The sequence below is a fragment of the Ammospiza nelsoni genome, chromosome 10 (genome assembly GCF_027579445.1).
Source record: "Ammospiza nelsoni isolate bAmmNel1 chromosome 10, bAmmNel1.pri, whole genome shotgun sequence".
NCBI classification, from domain to species: domain Eukaryota; kingdom Metazoa; phylum Chordata; class Aves; order Passeriformes; family Passerellidae; genus Ammospiza; species Ammospiza nelsoni.
In genome coordinates, this window is record NC_080642.1 from 12625496 (window position 1) to 12648537 (window position 23042).

The window sequence follows — 23042 nt, forward strand, 5'->3', positions numbered from 1 at the left end:
TTGACCATGCTCTATGCTTTAAATACTTGCTTATCATTTTTTATCCTAGGCTGACATGTAACTTGCTCTGTGCAAAGTACTTATTGAATTGCAGTAGGTGTCTCCTGTAGAGCTTTTGTAAAGCACTAGAAGTTTGCTCTGGATCAAGTTTTTTCACATTCATTAAAGCTTAGAAGTGTGTGGGAGTACTGTACTACACATTCTGTGTGTGTATGAGAGAGTGTGTTCAGCCTTCTTGTAAGTACCTGTCAGAATGATGCAATCATTTATGAATAGAACAGGCAGCTTGCTTCATATTTTGTGCTATTCATAGTCTCCTGGTTTTTCTTGCTTTTTTTCTATGTTTAATTCTTTCTTTTCAATGTAGAGCTCTTTTTGATTATGACAAGACTAAAGACAGTGGCCTCCCAAGTCAAGGACTGAACTTCAAATTTGGCGATATTCTCCACGTCATTAATGCTTCTGATGATGAATGGTGGCAAGCACGGCAGGTAACTCCAGATGGAGAAAGTGATGAAATTGGAGTTATCCCAAGCAAACGCAGGTATGGCTCACTTCATTGACTTGGAGATGTCTGCTATTAAACACCTGATCTGATTAATACATATATTGTATATGCGTTTCTCTTTCATGTTAATTCTGTACCACATCAGCCACTTGTTTGATTCTTTTGTTTTTAAGTAACCTGCAGTAGAATTCTCATTGAATCAATGAAAAGTTCATTAAAATCCCATTTAGCCCTAGGAGTTGTGTGCTGAAGTTAATAAAGGTGGTCCACATCCACCTCTGTTCTCACTGTAAGCTGTGGGTTTAATATCAGATAATTAACCATTTATGTATAAAAAGGTGCAAAGTGTGAATGAATTTTATTCAAGTCATGACACTATCATGAATTCTTTCTACCCAGAACATGGAAAACTGGAAAAACATTCTTTGGTAGCCGATGGAGACGAGGTTTTTGTTGGCATACTGGACACTCAAATAAGAGTTTAGGTGCTCTGAATCTTAGTATCTGCTATTGATTGATAATTGAGGCTGTTCACTTACTATATTGTGTTTCCTCATTGCACTCTCTGGATTTATTGAGCATGTATAGCCACAAAGTACTTCCTCATAATTCCAAATAATACACTTCCAAATAATTCCACAGAGCATCACTTGAGAAATAACAGTTTTCCATTAGCAGGCTTCCATTTTCTGAATGTGTCATAAGCAATAAAGTAGTACAAAAGGTACACCAATACGCTTCTCCTATAACAAGTGCTAACTTGAAGTTCTGCAGTTTTGCTGATTTCTGACATTTTTGTGTGGTTTTTTGTGGTAGAGTTGAGAAAAAAGAACGAGCCCGTTTGAAGACAGTGAAATTCAATTCCAAAACAAGAGATAAAGGGGTGAGTTAATTTAGTGTTAATTACACCTGGCATTGTGAATAGTAACATTTTTCTGTGATTTTGTGTGTGGAGAATCACTTTCAGATTTGAGTGAAAAGAGTAAATTCTGTCAAATAGAAATTAAATAATTCTGAGCACCAAAGCAGACTTTAATTGCCAAAACACTGCAAATTATTTAAAGGATCAGCATAGAATTATATATGCTTCCTAATACTGTAATGTAGCAGGAGCTCTATATCCTGACCAAGTATTGAATCGTGCCATTTCTAACAGCTCTGCACCAGATGTGATTTCTGTCACAGTACATGTGATGGGAATGAGTAGTGAGAAAGAATTGAGGCTACTTAGGTAGTAAGAGGAATGTTTGCAGCCAAAATTATAGGCATTTCATAATGGCACAGCAGCCAAATTTTTTTATTGTTTTGAGGGTGAGGCTTTTTTGCAATGTTTTGGCTGTGCTGAAATTTGAGAAACAATTCTACAACCTTACCATTTCTACCAGTACTATGTGACTAGTAAATTCAAGACTTAGGCCTGTGCATTTTAGATGTAAGAATTAATACATCTAAAATTAAATTAATAATATATTGCCATTTCAAAAAATCTGAAGTGTGCTTTAAGCTCCTGAGAAAGCTATTTCTTAAATAGTGATTATATTTTAATTGCACTAATGCTGTAGCATTGGTTAGTCATTATTGTAATGCTCAAGTGCATTTTAGTAACTTATTTCAGTTACAATGTTTTCATAACTTCAGAAAGCACATCAAATATTAAAGCCTCAGTATTATATCCTGATAGTGTAGGACTGCAAAGTATAAAAACTCTAAAATTCATATATACGTCCCTCTGCTACATGGCAAACGTTTCTGATATTAATGAAATGTCATGTTTTTACCCTATAAGTGTTTACTTAAAAGAAAATTAGTATCTCTAACTACTTCCTGATTCACAATTATGGTACTGCCCTGGAGATTTACTGGATTATTGGCAGTATTCTTCTGTTTTGGTGCTTTTGTAGCTTGGTATTGGAATAAAATATTATCAAGTGACACGGTAATTTGAGTTTGCTTTTTAGAAGTCATATAAAGAGAGGCTTAAATACTTCAGATTCTTTTCAGTACACTAAGGAATTCTTCAAATGTTACCATGTTCTTTGAAAGATAATTGCATGGTTTTAGAGGGTGTCTACCAATTAACTGCAAACAGTTAATTACTGATGTGTTTGAAGTAGCTTTGTGACAAAAGCAGAGTTGGTGCACAGTCCCTGTGTACTAACAGAGCACCAAAGAAATGCATGGAATACTGAGTGGAAAAGCAACTACGCTTGCCATTGATGTAGAACTGCAGTTCCTTTTCTGTAGTAACATTTCATTTTGCAAACACTTGCACTGTTCACAGTCTCTTGCTTCAGCTGTAAATGCTTTAACATCAGAGTTTCTCCTTGAAGTGTTCCTTCTGTATTTTCCCAGTAAGTTGACTGCACCATACATGTCCTCATGGACCATGTGCCTTCCTGTGTCTGTGTGTGCTAATTCTCCATAAACAAGATGAAATACCAATTTTATACAGTTTTTGAAAATTTCTACATTAAGACCTTGAAGAATCCTAGTGATGGCTAACATTAAAATCCATGTTCCTTTCATTGTAAGGAAACCTAAAAAATCTGGAGCAAAAATGGTTACATTTTATTCTTGTTTGTTCCTTTCATATACACATTTATCTTATTTCTGTGCTGCTTCTGATTTAATATATTCTTGCTTGTAATGACTGTCAATGATTGCCAGTGGGCTTATGAAAAATTTAATGCAATTACTATGCATTTTCAACTAATAAGCAAATCCTTCTACCTTTTTCTAATCATGATATCTTTTAAAAGTAGTCTTTTGGCTAATCTTTTATGTGAAATCAGTATAGTATTACTTTTATTTTCTCTTTTGTTTTGGCAATGGAACTGACTCTGACCATTATACATGCAGTATATAAAGTTTCATATTAACTCAGGAAGACTTACTGTACAGAAAGTTAAAATAATTGTTATGAAATATTTTCAAAACTATAATGAAGAACTTGATTATGTTTTATGAAGCACAGTAAATCAGCTAGTCCTTTTATTTTAACTGTACAGATTCCCCATTCTCACCACCTCACCTAAACTGAACCATTTTAGCTTTATCACATTTGTCTCCTTTTACCAAACTGATGCACTTGCCCAAATGAAACAATTAGAGATGTGAGTTTTTATTTTTTGGATTTACATTACAGTATTTTTCTGTATACTCAGGAAGGATCTCCTTTGGGCATATTTCTTTGTTGTCCTTATTCTCTAGATTACATTACCCTTCCTGGTTGTGAGAAATTATTTGCACTGAACTTGACTTCTGTTAGAGAAGGTCAAGAGGACCATAAGTAAAAATTTGCCTGTGCCAAGTATGGTTCCTGCAGGCTTATTATTGGCTTGAAACTTCATCTTTTGTTCATGTGCCAGATTGATAATCTACCAGTTTTTACAGTGGAACAACAGTTTTAGTCGAACCCAGATGTAAGGCAATTAAAGGTTTTATGGATTTCCTCCTTAGTACAGTATTGTTATTTCCAGAGCTCAATGTCACTGATTGTGCTCCCATGGTACCATGTGCCCCTTTAACACCTTGTAATTTTAAGTAAGGTTTTAAAAACATTGGTAATGAAAATATCACTGGAAGTTTAAGTATCTGCTATTGCCAAGCACGTCTGGCCAGAAGGATTGTCAGTCCTGTAGCAGGATGCAGCTTTTGTGTTGCACTGTAGGAAAGGAGCACAAATACAGACATTCTCTTTCAATTGTACCAAAAAATGTGGCCCATCATTTGAAAAAGCTTTGTCCTGTTTGATCCCTACTTGTTACTGTCATTCATTCCATACTTAATGCTGGTAGAAAGGATAACATGCCTTTTTGCAACTCCATTGCATATAACAGAGGAATGTGAGCTCACATTGGCTGAAGAAAGACAAACAATTACTTGAAAGCTAACATGCTACAAATTTTAGAAACACTTGTTAATAGAGTCTAGAATGCATGACTTTTTTACCATACCTTTTAAAAGATGTTTCTGTGGCGCTTTTCTTACTTCCTGCTGCACATAGGCTCTGCTTAGCTTAGAAATAAATAGTCCCCTACGGCACAGGGTCTCAAGACCAAGTTGGGTGTTTTCCTATTTTACCATCCTTTCTACTGTAGTTTTTTTCTGCTAACCAAATGACAAAAATATGGCAAATTTTATGTCTTTGCAAAACTGGTCAGATGAGTCACTCATGCCTAAAGATGGAAAGGAATTTCTGCTGATTTTAAGTTAGCTGTATTAGCTCTAGTTAATTACAATTAAAACATTACTGATTTATTTATACTTTAAGGTTTTTGTATTGACTTGGAACATCAAATTAAAAGTGCTGTAGTCACATGATGTCTTCAGCAGAAGATATGACAGATATTAGTAAAATCTGTGCTAATTACATATAGACATACATATATAGGAATGAAAATGCATTGATGCTTTCCATCACTTGGACAAGCAGCACAAAAATAGTTTATATTTATATGGATGTAAATGTCTATGTAAGTAACTCTAGAAATGTTTGTAGCAACTGAGATGCAGAAATTCTTCAGCAACACAAGCAGTTAATGTCACAAGTTGCTGAACATGATCCTTGATATATACAAGGTTTTTCATGTGGTAATTATAAGTACCCTCTTGAAAAACATAATTGCCTCAATAAACCAAAGAAATTAGCTTGTGTTTTTTCAAGTTAATCTTTGTATTAGGATGCAAAATTGCATAGAACAGAGTAAATCCTTTCAGTGAATTTGCAATGAATTGCAATAGTAAAACACTGATACAAGTTTTGGACTTTTTTTAGTTGGATGGTAACACTGCCCAATACTTTTGATGTTTTGTTATAATATCACTTGTTAGCAAAAGCTTCAGCTTGGTTTTTTGGTTGTTTTTTTTTTTTTTTTTTTTTTTTTTTTTAATACTGTAACCCCTAAATGAGATAATATAAGTGATTTAATTGACTTTGAGTCATTATGGTTTGGCCACCTTACAGCAGCCTAGTTTTCCACTTCTTTTAACACTCATAGCACACCTACATTTGTGAAATACAGGTCAGGCTCTATAGCATGAACCAGTTTTCTCACTACTAAGCATGTGAAACATGGAGGATCTGAGCAAAGCCATGATCCCAGTCTCTGTTTCTAGTGAGCTGAGCAGATGAGTGTTAAGCTGAGATGTGCACTGCATAATGTGGTTGTAGGAGTCAGCTTCCGCAAAGCTGCTGCTCTGGGCCTTTGTTCACACAGACATTAGACATCCTTTGTTTTGCCCCTCCTTCTCTTCTTCAGCAGTCATTCAATGACAAGCGTAAAAAGAACCTCTTTTCCCGAAAATTTCCCTTCTACAAGAACAAGGACCAGAGTGAGCAGGAAACCAGTGATATTGACCGTAAGTATGTGGCATTCCATGGAGAGCGAAGCACAGTAGAAGGGCCTGCTAGACTGCACTAGGGTGTTACCATGGAGACAGTTTCATGAGCTGCAACAGGCTGAGGAGCTCCTGGTGCCACTGGCAAACCAGGCTACAAAACCAGGGCAAGCCTTTGTTTGCTGTGAAAATCAAACTTAACACAAGAGTATCCCAGTTTGGAATAAACTGGGCAATACTGTTGGCTAGCTGGAGGAGATAACTGCCTTCCAGTGCTGTCAGTGATGCTTCCCTGTTTGTGACTTGGAGGAGAAAGCACAGTATTCATGAAAGTATAATGGAGCTTACCAGCTTCTCAAATCAGTCCCTTTAGACTGGTTTATCAAAGTCATTCATTCTAATTGGATTTTCCTAATGAAGAGAGGTTACTCTGATTTTCATTGTTCTTGCCGGCAGTTAAAAAAAGTGTATTCTCAAAACGGAGTTGCATACATTTGTTAATTCAGAGCAGGTTCAAAACAAACTGTGTTCTCTGCCATTTGCATTACTGATTGCACTTCATGTGCCAGTCAAGTCAAATTCTATAGACTCATTTTTCCCTGTGATGCTCTAGGAACTGTCTCCTGTCGTAGCGCCAATTTTATATATTACTGACAATTATTTTCTTTGTGATTGTCTTTTTATTGCTTGCCCTCTGGGGACTACTCTGCAGGAGGTCCCTGACGACATGGGATCAAAAGGCCTGAGTAAGTGATCAAAATACTCCCAAGTTATTTTAACCTCCATCTGAAAAATTACCACTTTTTTTTTTTTGGACAGATCTCTTTGAGATTGGTGCTCCACTGGCATAAGGAGGTTAACTAAAACTGGTTCATAAGCTTTTCCTAGTTTGTAATCTTTTGGATATTTTGCTTTCAGGAACATGTAAAGTTTATGTGACTGTCACATTAGATTTTTTTTGTTTTCAGAAGCTTACCAGTGCTTTTTTGTTTGTCCTTAACAGTACTGTGTTTTTAATTTGGTGATTATTTTTTAATGTTACTTATCTCTTGTCCTCGTATTTTTATTTATTTAAAAATAACCTTATGGCTCTTTCCAGTAATAGTACCGCCATTGCCGTGCTACTTTAACTAGTAACAGTTTTCACTCCTCTCTCTAGGGTTCTGATGTTTACAGCTACTTAAAGCAAACACAACTTTTCCTTAACAAGTGCCAGGAGAGTTTTTCTATTTTGAACACTTATGATGCTTTTAGACCAGGTGAAGGGCTAATAGGGGTGACTTGAAGAACTTCTTGCATTTCTATTTGAATCAAGTCAGATTCAAAAGTTGCTGCCTGCTCTTAGCAGAAATGTTTGTGTGTATATACCCCACCACTAAATGTATTAAAATGACAGATAAAAAAAGCCAAGACCTTGCTTTCATCACAGATATTAAATACATACACTGTTAGGCACTTATGCAAAAGGAGTCTCTAAAGGGATGCGGCTAAGGGTCATTAGGGATAGTATTTCTTCCCAGGGCATGACTGTAAGGTACAGTGTTTGTGAAATTACTTGTAAGGGCCAGTGCACTTCTGTACCTGTCCTCAATCATGAAGTTGGAATTCTAGTAGCTGTAACATTCATTTCTCAATTCTGAAATGGCTACTTTCAAAGGAATTCCTGGTCTAGACCAGAAAACTTTAGCATTTATGGCCCTATGGTTTAGAACATAAAATCATAAGCAGCCTTTATGGCCTTATGATCATACCTAGTTTAAACTATGTAATATGGTCCAGAAATATCTCTAGATGATTTTGTTCTATAAACAGAACATGTTTCTTGTCTGTTTTTCAGCACAGACTTTTAAAAACTGCCTTATCATACCTAATGCAAGTTGTATTACATGCTGCACTATATTTCCTCTAATTTAATCCAGCTTTTTCTCTACAAGAGTCTAAATGTAATCAATAAATTGCTTGCATAAAAGTTGAAATGCATAATCCCAAGGTTTTTACACAACATAATTCATCCTGAAGTGAAAACTTAAAAATTGCAGGGTAACATGTGAATTATTAATTAGTGTACTTTTTGTAATCTTATTTTATGTGCTATTTAATGTTTTTCTTTTTATTAACATCAATTCCTTTCATATGAAATTAAGCTTGATCCTGAGAGCTATGAGAAGTACGTTAAAACTTTTATATGCAGTATGTATTGATTTCAGCACTTTGATATGAGTATTGTCTTTCATCTGGATTACTTTTTGTCGATTTTCTTTTTGTTTGACTCATGCCATTGGTGTATGTTCCTTATTTTTTCCCATTGTGTTGCAATTTCAGAGCATGTAACCTCTAATGCCAGCGATAGTGAAAGTAGTTACCGTAAGTGTTTTAAGTTCTTTGTTTATTCGAGCCCTTGTTTTGCAACTCTTTCTTTTGTTTTGTTTGTCTGTCTTTTCTGGGTATTTACATGTTAAATAGAACTTCCCAGTCAGCTTCAGGTGAAATCTGTATTTGTGTATTTGGTGGAGTACTGCAAATTGTTCCATGTCTTTGTTTTTAAAAAACTCCCTAGAATCACTGCAAACTTCCTTTCTGGACATTTTTTATTGTTGTCTGTGATTTTCTTAGTTCAGCTTAATTTGAATCTACTATTTTTTTAATTACACAAGCTAGCTAAACATGTTAAATTTAAAGGTAAATTTAATGCTGACAAATATAATTTTATGTAGCTGAGCCTTAATACTGGAACTGTAGCCAAACTGTGTAATCCATTAAATAATGCCATAAGTATCTAAAGTTTTTCACAACTGATACTCAGATTTAATATGTATATACTTCAATGAAAGCACAGATAAGCAAACATGTATTTACCCTTGCTTTCAGCTCATTTATTTTGTTAAGTGTGGATGCTTAGTATGAACTGTCTTCAAAGCATACGACACACATTCAGTGCTGGAGTCAGTTTTGATAAATCAGCATGCTAGTTCTCTCTCTTCCTGGAGACATAGTGTCTCTAAAATAGCACACTCAGTTTGCTTTTGCTGCTAGCATCAGCTCCAGTAGTGGTTGCTGTTCCCCAGCTGCAGTGGCACTCCATGCTCATGGTGGGTAATAGGCTGCATGGTGCTGCTCTGCTGTGCTTGACATGGGATTGGAATCCCACTTTGCCAGGACTGGAATCCCACTATTCACTTCCAGTGAACAGCTCCCCAGCAGGCTGCAGGCTAGAGCTGGAAGCCATGGTAGAGCAGAGCAGGACAATAGGGAACATGAAGACAAACATGAAAAAAGGAGCAGTGAAAGTCATGCAATGGTTCAGTGCTCAGCTCCTGGCTGCCTGCTGTGTAATGGGCACTGCAGAAATACCTAATTTATGTCAGGATAATGAGGAAGGTGGTTCATTAACAGATATATTTGTTTGGCTGTCGATCTTTTCAGAGGTAATGAGCCACATATTTTCTTCCAGATGATGACACTGAAGGAGAGAATGTGTATACATGTATGCAAAATGCTGGTGTTGTTGCAGACTGTAATTGAAAAGAAACTAATTGAGGGAGGCATCTGTGTTCCCTGAGAATAACACAGAATTGAGCACATATGGAAGTTGCCTTTGATAAACAGATATTTTTATAGTTTTTAATGACACACCATCAAAACTATCTAACCATGTCTGTTTCTTCATAAATTTTCTGCTTCCCTCTCTTCCCTCACTTCCAAGGTTTTTCTGAGAGCTAGCTTTATTTACATTTAAAGCTGGTTTTTGGTACTACTAGTTAGAATTTTACTTTATTGTTACTTGCGAAGCCATGATTTTATTATGGATGTCATGGATTTGTTTATCTCAATGTGTAATTCTGAGCACTATTTATTAAAATATTCTTTTAATCTCTTCTTACTGCTGTCTAATATGAAAGTTATCTTGATTACAGATGAGTACGGTTGTTCAAAAGGTTCATTCTATTAATACTAATTTTTCCAAAGAATTGAAAAGCAGTGACATTATATACTTTTTGCCCTCAATCAGGGGATGCTTTTTACTTGTTCTTATCTCTTTAGTAGTTTGCATAACTCTTCTTTGACCTTATAGCAATGTGACTTCTCCAAAGAAGTATCTAATTCTATGTGAGCTGCATCTTTCCTAGATGAGTTGATAGTTGGTGATTCCCTGTTCCTCTCCCTAGCCTAAAAAGGGTTCTGAAAGTATATACTGTCCTTCTAAAATCCATTTGCATGAGTAACTTTTTGATATATTAAAATGTACAGGTTGCATGGTTTTGTGTCTGTCTTAAGGTATTCCTCATTTGCAACATTTCAGGAAATTAAAGTCTTCCTTCATGTATTGCTGTAGGACAGTTTGAGTGCAAATTTATTGCAAAATAAGAGAAATATTTCTGTTAATGAAATGGTAATATTTAGATTTTAAATATCTTTTTGCATTTGCTTTGAAATAGAGAATAGATATATAGAAGCTCTATATGCATTTATAAAAGCATTCTTCTGCCTTCTGTTTCTACATAAACTGTGGTGTAGCCTTGTATGTTCCTTTGCCTGTTTTAAGTATGGCTTATGAACATCAAAGAATGTTCCAAAATTAGACAAGTGAAATATTGGAGAACTGTATTTTCTTCAGTTCAAAGCAATGTCATGTAATTCGAGCTTGTGTCTTCAGAATTATAAATTCTCTGCTGTCACAGTTAATTTTTAGTTATTTCATTAAAAGAAATTTTACTCAGAGATATAATGTTAGACTAGAAGCAATCTTTTAGAGAGATGGCAACTGAGGTATATTTCAAATGCTTTCACTAACATTTAAAAAGCCTACAGCTGTCAAAATTCAAGATTCTGTTATTTTAGTTTCATTCACTGCTAATGTGCTTCCTGGAGCTGAGAACAATCCAAAGCATTATTTGCTTTCAACTTTGTCTTTAAAAATTAATTTATAAAACAGTAGTTGTTTAGTATATACATTGATAGCTTTCTTGGTAGAATTACAGTGGCTGAAGATGTTTATGGAAATGTCAATTCATGATAAAGTTAACGGAAGATCTGTTCACCTTGACATACATGGTTGCCAGCCATGTATAAATATGGAAAAATGTTCTTGTAGATGCTGGCTGCAGAGTGTGGAGAGCGTTCCCAATGCAGCAGGCATTGCTCTAGCAGTGAATGACAGCATGCATGCCTTGCATCCAGGACTCGTGGGGAGCACCACCTCAGCAACGCTTGACAATTCTCTTGTGCTCGATGCCAGCTTGACATGCCAGCCACACCAGGAACTTCTTTCTACTCTCTGTGTCTTATGCTTTAAAGCTCAGTGTTTGGCTTAGCTTTGTGAGGTCTACAATTCATGGCTCTTGAAAGGTGTCCCTCATCAGCATCATTGTAATGCATATTGCTGGGCAGTGTCTGTATCATCAGTCCATGGAATGACTCCCTACGTTCCTTTAGGAAAAAAATACATTGATGTGTCTTTGCCTTTACATTTTAGGTGGCCAGGAGGAATATGTGTTGTCATATGAACCAGTCAATCAACAAGAAGGTTTGTAGCTCTCAGTATGAAATAGTCTTAATTGTTAGAATGCTTTGCATGCCCTTATGTATTAAGCACCAGGATAAACTTCTTCACCCTTTTAAAGTTGAAACTTACTGTTATTCAAATGAATAAATTATAAAGGCATAAATTATTAAATAAAATCTCTGAATTATTTAGCGCAGAATCCAAAGGTGTGCTACTTCAATAATTCTTGTGTGGTTTATATTGTGGAAGGAAAGTACAGTATGCTTAAGAGTTTTGTCAGTGAGAACCTCATAAATTATGGTTTTATTCTGTTTCACATTGCTTTAGCATTCTCATTGTTTCTGGCACAGCAAAAAGCATGTGAATAGATCATTTGTCTACTTACCAACTTCAATTGAAATGTCTTTAATCAGTCTCCCATTTCTGAATGGTTTTCTTATATGGCTAATTTAGTTAATAATTGCCAATGGATTTTTTCCAGAAAAAAGTAAAAAATTTAATGAAATGGAAATCACTAGGAGAAATTATTTTCTCACGCTTGCATTTAAAAAATTGCTTTTTACTGATTTCCAGTGTAATGTTTTCCTCTCACCAGAGAGGCTCACAAAGGGAGAAACAGCAGAGATGTTTGTTATTTAATTAATAAGTTAATAGATACTAGATTCAAGACATTTCTCTTACAAATATAGTAATAGAATAGAAAAGAAATAGCTCTGAGTCAAATTAAAATATATTTAATAGGACAGACTTTAATTAATTGGTACTTATTTGTGCTGAAAGATTGAACCTAAAATTAAAATTTGTACTGCTGAAATTGATCATGGCAACATACTTAGGCATTATTGTCTTAAAGGTTCTTACAGTGTGATTAGACATAATCTGCTTAAACTTAATTTTCAACCAAAATCCCTTTATTATAAATAATTAAACTACTTTCAAAAGGTACTACACTTAATTTTGTAAGGGTGTTAATAGTTACAGAAACTATTTATATTTGAGTCATTTTGTATGCCAGTGCTTCATTGTGGCCTTAGGAGAAAAGAAGCTTCTCCCAACACAGACACAGAGTTTTATGAACTGCGCTGCTGCTCTAGGTGCCTCTTTGAATTGAAAAGATTTTCAAACCTCCCCTCTTTCATTTTTCCATTAGAATTTAGGATGTTAGTTTGTGAGAAGGCTTTTTTTTTTTTCTCAAAGGCTTCATAATCTGAGGCTCATTTTCAATCACTGAGAATGAAGATTTGAGAGTGAAAGTCTAACATGTTACTATGACTGTGGTATTGACTGATTGATGTTCTTCAGTGTGTTTCTATTCTCTTTAGAAGTACCTATTCTTCTGAGTATTAAAATCATTGCTGTGTGAGAGATCTTATTTGGATGAACTGTTAAAATTTAACAGTCATATAAAATACAACTGACATTATTCCTTTATGTTTATTAGTCAGTTACACTCGACCTGTGATTGTTTTGGGACCCATGAAAGACAGAATAAATGATGACCTGATCTCAGAATTTCCAGACAAATTTGGCTCATGTGTTCCACGTAAGTCTCAGCAAATACTAAAGCAATTTTAGGTTATATTTTTCTCTTAATTTTTTATAGACATCCTCTATTTGTTGGATTTTAAAAAAAAGTTCATATATTGTTTAAACTATCTTAATATCAATCTCTTTGTGACAATTTTGCAATATAAATGGGAGGCTTTTTAGTTATTGTAAAAAAAAAGTCACTGTTTTTTTGTTTTGCTTTAAAAACTACTGGTTTATATTTAAAGATACTACTAGACCAAAACGAGATTATGAGGTGGATGGACGTGATTACCATTTTGTCACTTCTCGAGAGCAAATGGAGAAGGATATTCAGGATCACAAATTCATTGAAGCTGGCCAGTACAATAATCACCTTTATGGAACAAGTGTCCAATCAGTGCGAGAAGTAGCAGAAAAGGTAAATCAGTGCCACTTGCTTTCATTTGCTGAGCTGATTATATGCCTGTGCTGACAGGGAGAAAGAGAAGAATGGCAAGAAGCCATTAGGAACATTCTGACTTTTAAAGGAATTTGTATAAGGCTAGAAACAAAGTGTATTGTCACAGATGCATTTAGGGAAATAATGAAGCTTTGGAATAATGAAAGCGTCATGATTAAATTGTGGGAAAAAAGCAACGATAATGTTGTAAACCCTCTCATTTAAAGAGAATGCAGAAGAAATAACTACAATTATAGGCTAATTAGCCTAGCTCACATACACAAATCATTAACTAATGAAGAGTAGTGCTGGTGCAGTTAATTAATATGAGGATCCTCTTGACATAGACCTGCACAAAAGAAAACTTAAAAAAATGTTATTCTTTGTGCTCCTCATGGTTTTAGCTAACAACGAGAAGACAGTAAATGTAAAGAATTCAATTTTATAAGTATTTTTTTCTATAACTATCCATATATTTTGAGTATTACCTTACAGTTTCTATCCCAAAGTGATTTGAATTAACTATTTATTGCAAATTCTAATTATTTCTAAAGTCTTACTGAAGTTGACTTGATCTGTCTGAAAAAAAAAGTTCAAAAAGGGAAATGTATTCCTGAGAATAAGGTGCTTGTCTTAAAGAAAATCATGTGGTGAAATTTTTTTTTGCAAATGTTCCATGTTGAGTTGACGAGAGTTTTTCTGCTGCTGACTCTGTAGTCCATTTTGACCAAATAGGTGAGTATTGCTATTTCTGGCAACTGAATTTACTGGAAGCAAAACCAGGGCAAACACAGTGAGATTCTGTGGGGCAAATGATGTTTTCTTCTCTTGTCTTTGTCACCATATGGAATGGAACCTGGCCCCGTGGGATAGAGTGAGAAAAGGAAAGAAAATAATATTAATTACAGAATTGTTCAAGTAAATGAACAGTATTTTGTATTGGAGGCTGAACAAAGCTGTGAAACAATCATTTGTGGTTAAATGATGAAATTATTGAATAGCTTAGACATTATAAATCAGTTGGCATTTGCTTTACTTGGTAGCACAAATACAATCCTTCAGTTCCATCCTGGACCTGAAATTGACTCTCTTCTTTTGTCCATCCATGGGGATTAGTAAGGTACAAAATTGCTATGAATCTTTCATAAATGGACATGAAGAACAAAGTATTAGCAGATGTCTCCATGCAGTCAAATCTCTTGCATAGGCACCATGGGACTTTGGGTAGATGCAGCAATTTCTTAGTTGCAGCTGACATTATTTTCTGGAAAACAATGGCCTATCCTTCAGAACTGTACTTCAAAATCACGACAGGGCTGCAGACTGGTTGATCTGAAGTTGTTCCCATCCTTGTATTCTTTTCCATCTTGCTGAAAAGATGAGTCTTTTCAGTGGGTTATATTGCTGGGATACAAAAGATCATTTCCAAGTTATCTGCAATCAGTTTAGGAGAAGAGAGAGCAGAAGTGACTGCTATTACCCCAAAAGAACCAGAAACAGTATTCCTAAAATAGCCTTCAGTTGTGTTCACTTGCCCATGCTTCCAGCTGATCCCTGTCTCTCTCATTTCCTTACCCACAATGGACACAGCTAAAGATGCTTTCTGATGTTTCTTTTTGTTCAGTTTTAGAAGGCATTGGCTGCTGTGCAGTGCTTCTCAATCAGATGCAGTGCAACTAAGGAACTAAAATATATAAAATATTATTCTGAATGCACTGTGCAGAGAGCAAAGTAGCTTACCTGCATGAAGACATGTTTGTAACATGATGTACTTGTATTTCTTTTCCTTGTCTTTCACATCTTCACTGGAAAAGACTTTTCATATCTTCTTTCCTTTGGAATCAGCAGCACCTTGCAAATCTGTGTCTCGAGGCCACAGTTAATGCATATTCATTGCTGATTTGGAATAAACTGTCATGGTTATACCCCATAAGGTGCAGTACAGGTACTGTGCTGGCTCTCTAGCCCTCCACCCTTTTGCTCCTGGCTTAAGTTGTTGGGCCAAACACAGCAAATAGTGTTTTACTTGGTCCTTTTTTCTTTTTCAAATAATGCTCTTAATTCGGAGCATGTGCCACATTTAAAGATGTGGACAGATCAGCACATGTAAAATACTCTGCTAGGACTTACAGACACCTTTTCTAAATGTTACCAGTTGGCATGCAGACCCATGGACTGGATCTGGGAAACAGCTACCATCAGCTGAAAGCAAACAGACATACATATTGTTCATGTGGGAAGAACACTTCTCTTTAAAAATTCCTGAAGTAAAATTCTGATTTTGTTGGGAAAGAGACCAAATGTAAATGATCCCAGTTATTTCTTCTGCCAGGAAGCAGAAGCATGTCAGTAATTTCAGACATTTTTCCAGGAATGATCTCCCAGGAGTTCAGGAATGCTGTTGTATGATATGAGTAACCTTTGGTTTATATGGTACTTGTGGGTTTGTATCCTGGCTCACAGATTTCTGCAATGAACATTGGTGTCCTGATAAAGAAAAAGTTTTTCTTTAATGTAGTCACCCAGAAGTGGTTTTCTGTTCCTCTTCCCCTGTAGCTTTCTAAAATGACAGTCTGCAAAATTAATTCTATGCTACTCAGAAAGGAAAGAAATAAAAATGTGTGAGGTGGAAATGAGCATATATTAGATGAAAGGAACTGAGAACAGGAGGAGCCTTTGAGATGAAGCTGGAAAATTCTTTTTAGTGGGAGAATAGAGAGTGGGAGGAAAGCAGCATTACCACACTGTCATCCGGCTGCCCAAGGAATGGTCAAGTTATATTTGTTTTCCAAGAGATGGATAATAAATAAACACAAATAAATTCCTTTCACCATCTCCAATGTGGTATTTTTACTGGCTGGTACCTGGGAGAGGAAAGGGCTTTTCTGCAGTTCCACCTGAATATGGTGGCATATTTCCCTGCCAGCCAGGGTGGGCACTCCCTCAGGTATGCCAGTTAAGTCATCTGGCTCTTCTCTAAATCACATCTGTGACATGGCCACCTCGCTAAAGCGTCCTCAAATTAGTACGAAAACAAAGCAAAATAAAAAATGTTGGTGGTGTGATTGAAGTCCAGCTGTTCCACTGTACAGTTCTGCATTGCTGATTGGGCTGCAAGCTGTGATGAAGAAAGGAATGAAGAAAGAAGGGTCAGGAACATCTGAAATTTTGTGGGATTGAGCAGAGGAGATTGGGGGACCTTGTGCCAAAGTGGTGAAATCACAGTATCATTGATGCAAATACTCTCATTTTCTTGGTTTCAGTAGAGGCATGTTTTCTCTTCTAAATTATTATGCTATGCTACTTGTGACTTAAAGTTTGCTTAGTGCCATATTCCTTTCTCTCTCACTTTTTAGGGTAAACATTGCATTCTTGATGTTTCTGGTAATGCGATCAAGAGGTTGCAGATTGCCCAGCTGTACCCAATCTCCATTTTTATTAAACCCAAAACAGTGGAAAATATCATGTGAGTAAAAGTAAAGTACCTCAGGCTAAATTGTTTGAGACTGTTGTATTTGAAAAGGCAACTGCAAGTTATATGCAGACAATTATAATGTTTATGTTTTAAATAATATTTAATTCCCTGACTTTAATTTTTAGGGACTTTAAAATGGGGCTTCTTATCCAAATTAAAGGGCTTGAAAACAAATGTCATTGTGTTAAATTCCATGCAACATAATGCCAGAACAGCTCGTTTCCACTACAGTCTTTGCTTGGAGTCTTTAGGGTTTAATCCATGTATTAGTATTAATATTCAAACAACAGTTTAAAACCTTAAAGACTCCAAGTATGTTGTATTGGTTTAAAAGAGCTATAATGTTTGCCATTTCAGGGAAATGAATAAACGCTTAACAGAAGAGCAAGCCAAGAAGACATTTGAGAGAGCCACAAAACTGGAGCAAGAATTTACTGAACACTTCACAGGTGTGTTCTCCTTGTCACTGCTCACTTGCCAGAGTTGAAATTTTATGGCTTGCTGTACAAATAATACTTGCCTAACCACTGAGATAGTGAGCTTTGTTTTTCAGGTGATCTGTGATTACTTTGAGGTATAGAGCCATCTTAGTATCTCTACATTGATTTCACTTTGATCAGCTAATTTAATATAAAAAATAAACAAAAATTTACTAGGAGCTTAATTTAGGTTTTGAAAACTCTTAGGACTTTCTGCCATTTTCCAACTTCATCAGCAGGTTCTGTTTCCACAGACTTTAACTTTACACTGAAGTACATGAAAAGCACATCCTACTTCAGCTTTGAGGTTACTGGGGTTTGGAAGAGGTGTGGTTGAACTTAGCTGGAGAGAAGATTCTGAAGCTTATGGCCTATTTGCCTTGCAAAGACATTTCTAATTCTTTCTCATGCACTCTTGTGCTGTGAACATTATACTGGGCCTATAACAATGGAGCAGCCTCCTCCCACAGGCAGTACAGCACTCAGCTGCAGATGGGGAAAAGGTTTTTAAGAGACAAGAATGGAATGGTAGGAGTAAAAGGAAGCTAATTTACATGAAAGCAAAGCTCAGATGCAGTACTACTCTATTAATGCACAGAAGAGTGAGTCTGACCTGCCTCCAAAGCTGTCTTCCATGCTAAACTTTCCTTCTTGGATTACTGACACTGAGATTGTGACACTAATTAAAAATAAATTGCTATCTCACAATGATTGCTCTTCCAGGCTGAAGTATTGGTAAGCTCAAACTTTATCTTAATTTTAACCAGACCATATTTGATTCTGATATATCAGAACACATATTGGCTCATTTCTAGTTAATTTCTAGCCTTGGCAAAAATACATCAACCAACATGATAGGAATGAGTATAGATTGCACTTTTAACTGTGTAAGGAAGCCTCTTGTCTATAAAACTAGAATCTCTTGTCTGGACAACAAACTCCATGAGTTCCTCCTTATTTTAGCCAAAAGCAAAGGTAGAGCTGGGTAGGCATCTCAAGGTCAGCCTGCCTTGCTGTGCAGCTTTAGGACAGAGCTGACCAGTTCACCAGCCTGGGAGGACACAGCCCTGCACTGTCTTGCTTTGTGTTAGACACACAAATGAAAGTTGGGCCAAAAAGAATACTGGAGGATGTGAATTGACTCAGGCAAATTGGAACATGTAGCTAGGAAAAGGTTAAAAAACCCCTCAGTTGTATGTGTATACTTGGTAGGACAGTGGAAGGTCCCTGTCCCTAAGGAAGTGCTTAGTGTGTCCTGCAGTAGCACTCTGTGCTTCAGTCCAGCACTGAACCCAGGAGTGTCCAAGGGTATCTGTTCCTTCAGCAGTCAGAAATCCTCCTGCCACTCTGAGGGCAAGGAGCAGCCTGGCCTCTGCACCGATCGAGGAGGGACGATTGCTGATTGCCACATTATGTTTTGCAGCTATTGTCCAGGGAGACACTCTGGAAGAAATCTACAACCAAGTGAAACAGATCATAGAGGAACAGTCTGGTCCTTACATCTGGGTTCCAGCAAAGGAAAAATTATGAAAACAGATTTTTATTTTTCATTTTCTAACTGACATCACCTACTACATCTGACGACTCTTAAGCCCTTCCAGTGGAGCCTGCCTCTAGTTCTTTCCAGCGTGGTTCATACCCTAACCATCACATTCTGCAGTTCCCATAATGCTTTACATTTGGTGTCTCTCTTAGTTTAAATAATTTGTATTATTGTGTGTTGTTGGTTTGCCATTTTTCGAACATGACAGTGGAATGGCCTGACCAGCTATTAGTTTAGGGTGGGGGTGGGTGGGAATTGCTGGGTAAAATTCCTTAATGTTTAAGGGAAAGTAACTTTCAAAGATTTTTCAAAAAAGCTTTATAGACATTCTTTTAAAATTTCATAACAATTGAAAGAAAAGTTGTATTCAAGGAAGTTGTAAATTATGAGTAACTTTGCACGCTTAACTTTAATAGCATGGTTTGGTCAGGGCAATCAATTTCAGGTTTTATTTTCTGAGTTCAATCCTATTGTCACAGTATCTTTTTTTCTTTCCAGGCAGTTAGAAAGAAACTTTTAAATTTTGAGTTAGCATTTTCATTAAGTCCCATTACTACTCCTAAAGGGATATTCATTTTCATAATTTCATACGGATATTCTTATAATCTATTTTTTCATTTTTTGCCAATAAAATTGCTAGGGACAAAGATGTGTAATGTTTTTAATCTTCCTCATGAAACACTATTTATAGTGTGTTGCAGAAATTCTTTATAGATAATGGTCATCACACTTTTTGAGCCTAAAAATATGTTTAGGTGCTAGGAAACCTTGTATTTTTCAGAGGAATGCCAAATTTGCATTGGCAGTAATTCAGAAAACAGCTGCAGAGATGGTCATTAGGGCAATGAGAGAATGATTCATAGCCTAAAAATGTGTGTGTTCTTAGGGGTCAGATTTTAATGAATATTTTACCCACAATAACTGCCTATTTTGTTATAATAAATATATATATATTAAACTTTCTTTAACTGAACTCTGTAACTATGGGAATTATTTTCTTTACATAGTTGCGCACACGTATAAATATATATATATAAAATATATATTTTTCTTTTACCACCTACTCCTAGCTTTTTGTTTTGAATAAAAATAAAAAACCAAATTAGAATTTACCTTCCTTAATCACGGAAAAATCAAATGGGCTGTGATGGCTGGGCATGAAGTCCAGGGAATATTAGTACAAGAAAAAAATACATGCAAGTTCTCCTCTTTTCTACGCAACTCCAGGTGTTTGTCTTCCCCTGTCCCCTTTGTAATATGCATGTCTTAACCAAAGGGAGAATTCAGAGCCAACAATATATTTTTTTTCTGTACATGTTCGTCTCGGATTGCACAGGCACAAGATCTTCCATTTGCAATGCACAAACTTCTGTGCTGAATGTTATGAATACCTTGTACCAAAACCTTCAATAATGAAATTCTCAAATTCCCATATTATTTAGTACCTGCCATTGCTTGTTTGCAACCGATTGTTTTTTAGAGGGATGTACTTATGACAGTCATGGGGCAGTCACACAACCAAATTAGCTTTGGTTTGTAAAGAATTATCAACACTATCCATTCCATTTGTTAGAAAGAGGAGAACAGCTAATAAACTTTATTGTACAATATATTTGTCAAGTGTGTTTTTAATTATGATAAATACAAGTGTTGTAGCACTTTAGAATAATTGACCAAGACTGTAAATGAAAATCAGGTGTTAGAGAAACACTGGTGGCCACACTGGGGCAACTGAAGTTACTTCATTAAAATCAGCTTTAAACTTGTGACACAATTATTGCTGGTGTTACCTGGGATGCTAGTGCAGCTTAAGGAAGTTAAAGCTGCTGGTGCATGCCCCAGCAGAGTTTCTGGTTTTCAAGATCTGGGAAATCAGGTGTGTTGCCTTTCTGAGAATTCCTAGCCACGAAAGTGCATGGTGTACTGGATTGATGATGCAGCTTTTGATAAATAATATCATAAATTTTTAAGGCAACTAGAAGTGTACTGTTGTCTCCCTCTTTCAAAGTGACTGATTGTTTGTGGTGTCTTGTGAGACATCTTAAAAGAGTAAATCTAAAAAAAAACCCAGAAGTGTATGAATCTCTATCAAGTCTGCAAACACATCTGAGATCTCTGTATTGTATGCACTTCTTTTTACCTCTTTTTTGAACCCATCAGAAAGAGCCCGTTCAGCTGAGTAGGTCTGTGAGGAATTGCTCTTTCATATGTTGGAGTGTCTGAGTAGCTGTCACCAAACTTTGCCCCCAGGCACTTGTCCTGTAGTAGCCAGGTGTCACCAAACACTCCACTCTGACTGAAGTCCACAGCAGTTACCTTGCACAGTTGTCATGAGGGAGTGAAAACCAGTCTTGGGTCAAGATCCCACAGGACTCTGGAGTATTTGCTTTGCATTTTTAGTTTGTGTGTTTCCAATGTTACCTTTGAACACTGACAGAAAAAGTGATTCTGAGAGCCCTGATGCACCTTGTTGTCTTATCTTGTGTAATTGTCAGGGTTTTGTGCTATTTAGATTTTCTCTGGGTCTTATCTTTCCAGCATCAGGTGCTGATATATCTTTTGATTCTTGGGTGCACTTTTCTGTGTTTTAAAGTTATGTTTTACAATGCATGTATTTTGCTAAAGACTTCTAATTTAACAACTAGAGTAATTAGGAAATCCAAATGGCATCACACTGATATATTACCACTCTTTTGCTGGCCCAGTGAAGGCATCATGGGTTTTCTTCTTGCTTGATAACCCAACTACTTTTAATTGCGATACAGACACATGCTGGATGAAGTATTTGTTACCCTCTATTGTTATTGTAAGTTATGTTATTTCATTGTTGGCATTTTTTGCTGAATTGTTTTGAAAACTAGGTTAAGAAATTTAATATCTCCTTAAAACAGAGTTGTCAAGAATGAAATAGAAAAATTATCTGTGAACTGTGCTTGTGTGGTTGAGGGGACTGTGTTTAGAACAGACCTCCTGTACAAAAAGGCTGCTGCTCTGCCCTCTGAACCATTCCCACAGAGGATCCACAGGGGAGCCCTGGGACCAGATTCATGTTTTACTAATCCTGCCCTTGCAGTCTTAAGCAACTGGTACTAGGACTGTCGTTCTTGTCGTCTGTATATGAATGTAAGCCCTAGTGCAAACATCTGGGAGAGAGGGCTTCAGATGTTAATCTGGCCAGTAGGAAGGGCACAGGAAGCATCTCAGCAATGGGTCCTTGAGAACATTTGGAAATACTCCAGTGACACCAGGTTATTCTTTAACACTTAAGACAACTAAGGGACGATTAATTCCAGATTGTCTGAGGAGCCAAGAATCAGAGTTCAGCCATAAGGTTTTGGTTGGGAAGAAAGTCAGGAGGGATTATTCTGTACTCTTTAAATTCTAAACTTGAAATAGCAATTAATTGACTCAGCTGTTGTTGTACAGGTGCTAGTCAGAGTTAGAGCTACGTCCTGCCCACCTGCAGTCGGGTAGCTGATGAGTGCTGCAGGATCCTGCCACACTCCTGGCCATACAGGCTGGTGAGGGATGCACAGAGCTGTGTGGCTCATGCCTTTCCTGGATGTGAGGGCTCACACCACACAGCCCTTCTGTTTCTGAGCAGCTTTTATCTAAACCAAGTTACAGGCAGCTGCACTTCATTGAATAATAAAAAATTAATAAAAGGGCAGCACAAATGAGGGTTGGTCTGTGAAGGTTGCACTAAAATTCTCAGCAGCTTTTAACAGAGTTACTGTCAGCAGTTTTGATTTTCTAGGACAGAATCCTTCCTGGGCCTTTTCTTAAACCTTAAAATAAGTCAGAATGATTTAGCTGTTTTATAGCAATTGCTATTAAATTTCAGGAAATGTGCACTTAGCATGTGCTGTACCACCTGTAGAGTGTACAGGCTTTGCTGTTGTAAGAGCCTGGGCTTCTGATGATGGCTTTAAGCAATTTGTGACAATGTTGAGAATGTGACTGTCTACTCTGCCAGATAAACTGCTTTGCTTGAGTCTGTTCCTGCTCTCTGAGCCTCAGCTATAGGGAATGCAGAAATCTCAGTGAGGATGTGGTTCCACAACCCTGCCCCACCCCCGCGTGCTGGTGTGTAGCCGTTTATTGAATGAACTCTGTGGGTGGTGCCAAGGCAGTAGCCGCCTCATTGGTGCCTCAGATATGTTGCAATTTCCAGGTCTGATGTTTTTTTCCAAGTGTACAGGCAGTGTGAGGAGAGGAATGCTTT

General features: G+C 36.6%; 1 protein-coding gene across 14 annotated transcripts in view; it reads left to right on the plus strand.

Annotated features, from left to right (window-relative positions):
- The window catches only part of DLG1 (discs large MAGUK scaffold protein 1), a 140573-nt gene extending 120146 nt beyond the window's left edge, over positions 1-20427 (plus strand). For 5 of the 14 annotated variants that reach the window (XM_059478849.1, XM_059478854.1, XM_059478855.1 and 2 more), the window contains 10 exons: positions 368-544; positions 1325-1391; positions 6561-6594; positions 8171-8212; positions 11322-11372; positions 12793-12894; positions 13127-13299; positions 16677-16786; positions 17153-17244; positions 18698-20427. In XM_059478849.1, the coding sequence (XP_059334832.1) occupies positions 368-544; positions 1325-1391; positions 6561-6594; positions 8171-8212; positions 11322-11372; positions 12793-12894; positions 13127-13299; positions 16677-16786; positions 17153-17244; positions 18698-18804 (955 nt within the window). In that variant the 3' untranslated portion in view covers positions 18805-20427. Of the gene's footprint in view, positions 1-367; positions 545-1324; positions 1392-5769; positions 5870-6560; positions 6595-8170; positions 8213-9747; positions 9784-11321; positions 11373-12792; positions 12895-13126; positions 13300-16676; positions 16787-17152; positions 17245-18697 lie in introns of all 14 variants that reach the window. The other 9 variants (XM_059478857.1, XM_059478859.1, XM_059478860.1 and 6 more) reach the window with 5 other exon arrangements.
- Positions 20428-23042: the final 2615 nt, after the last annotated feature.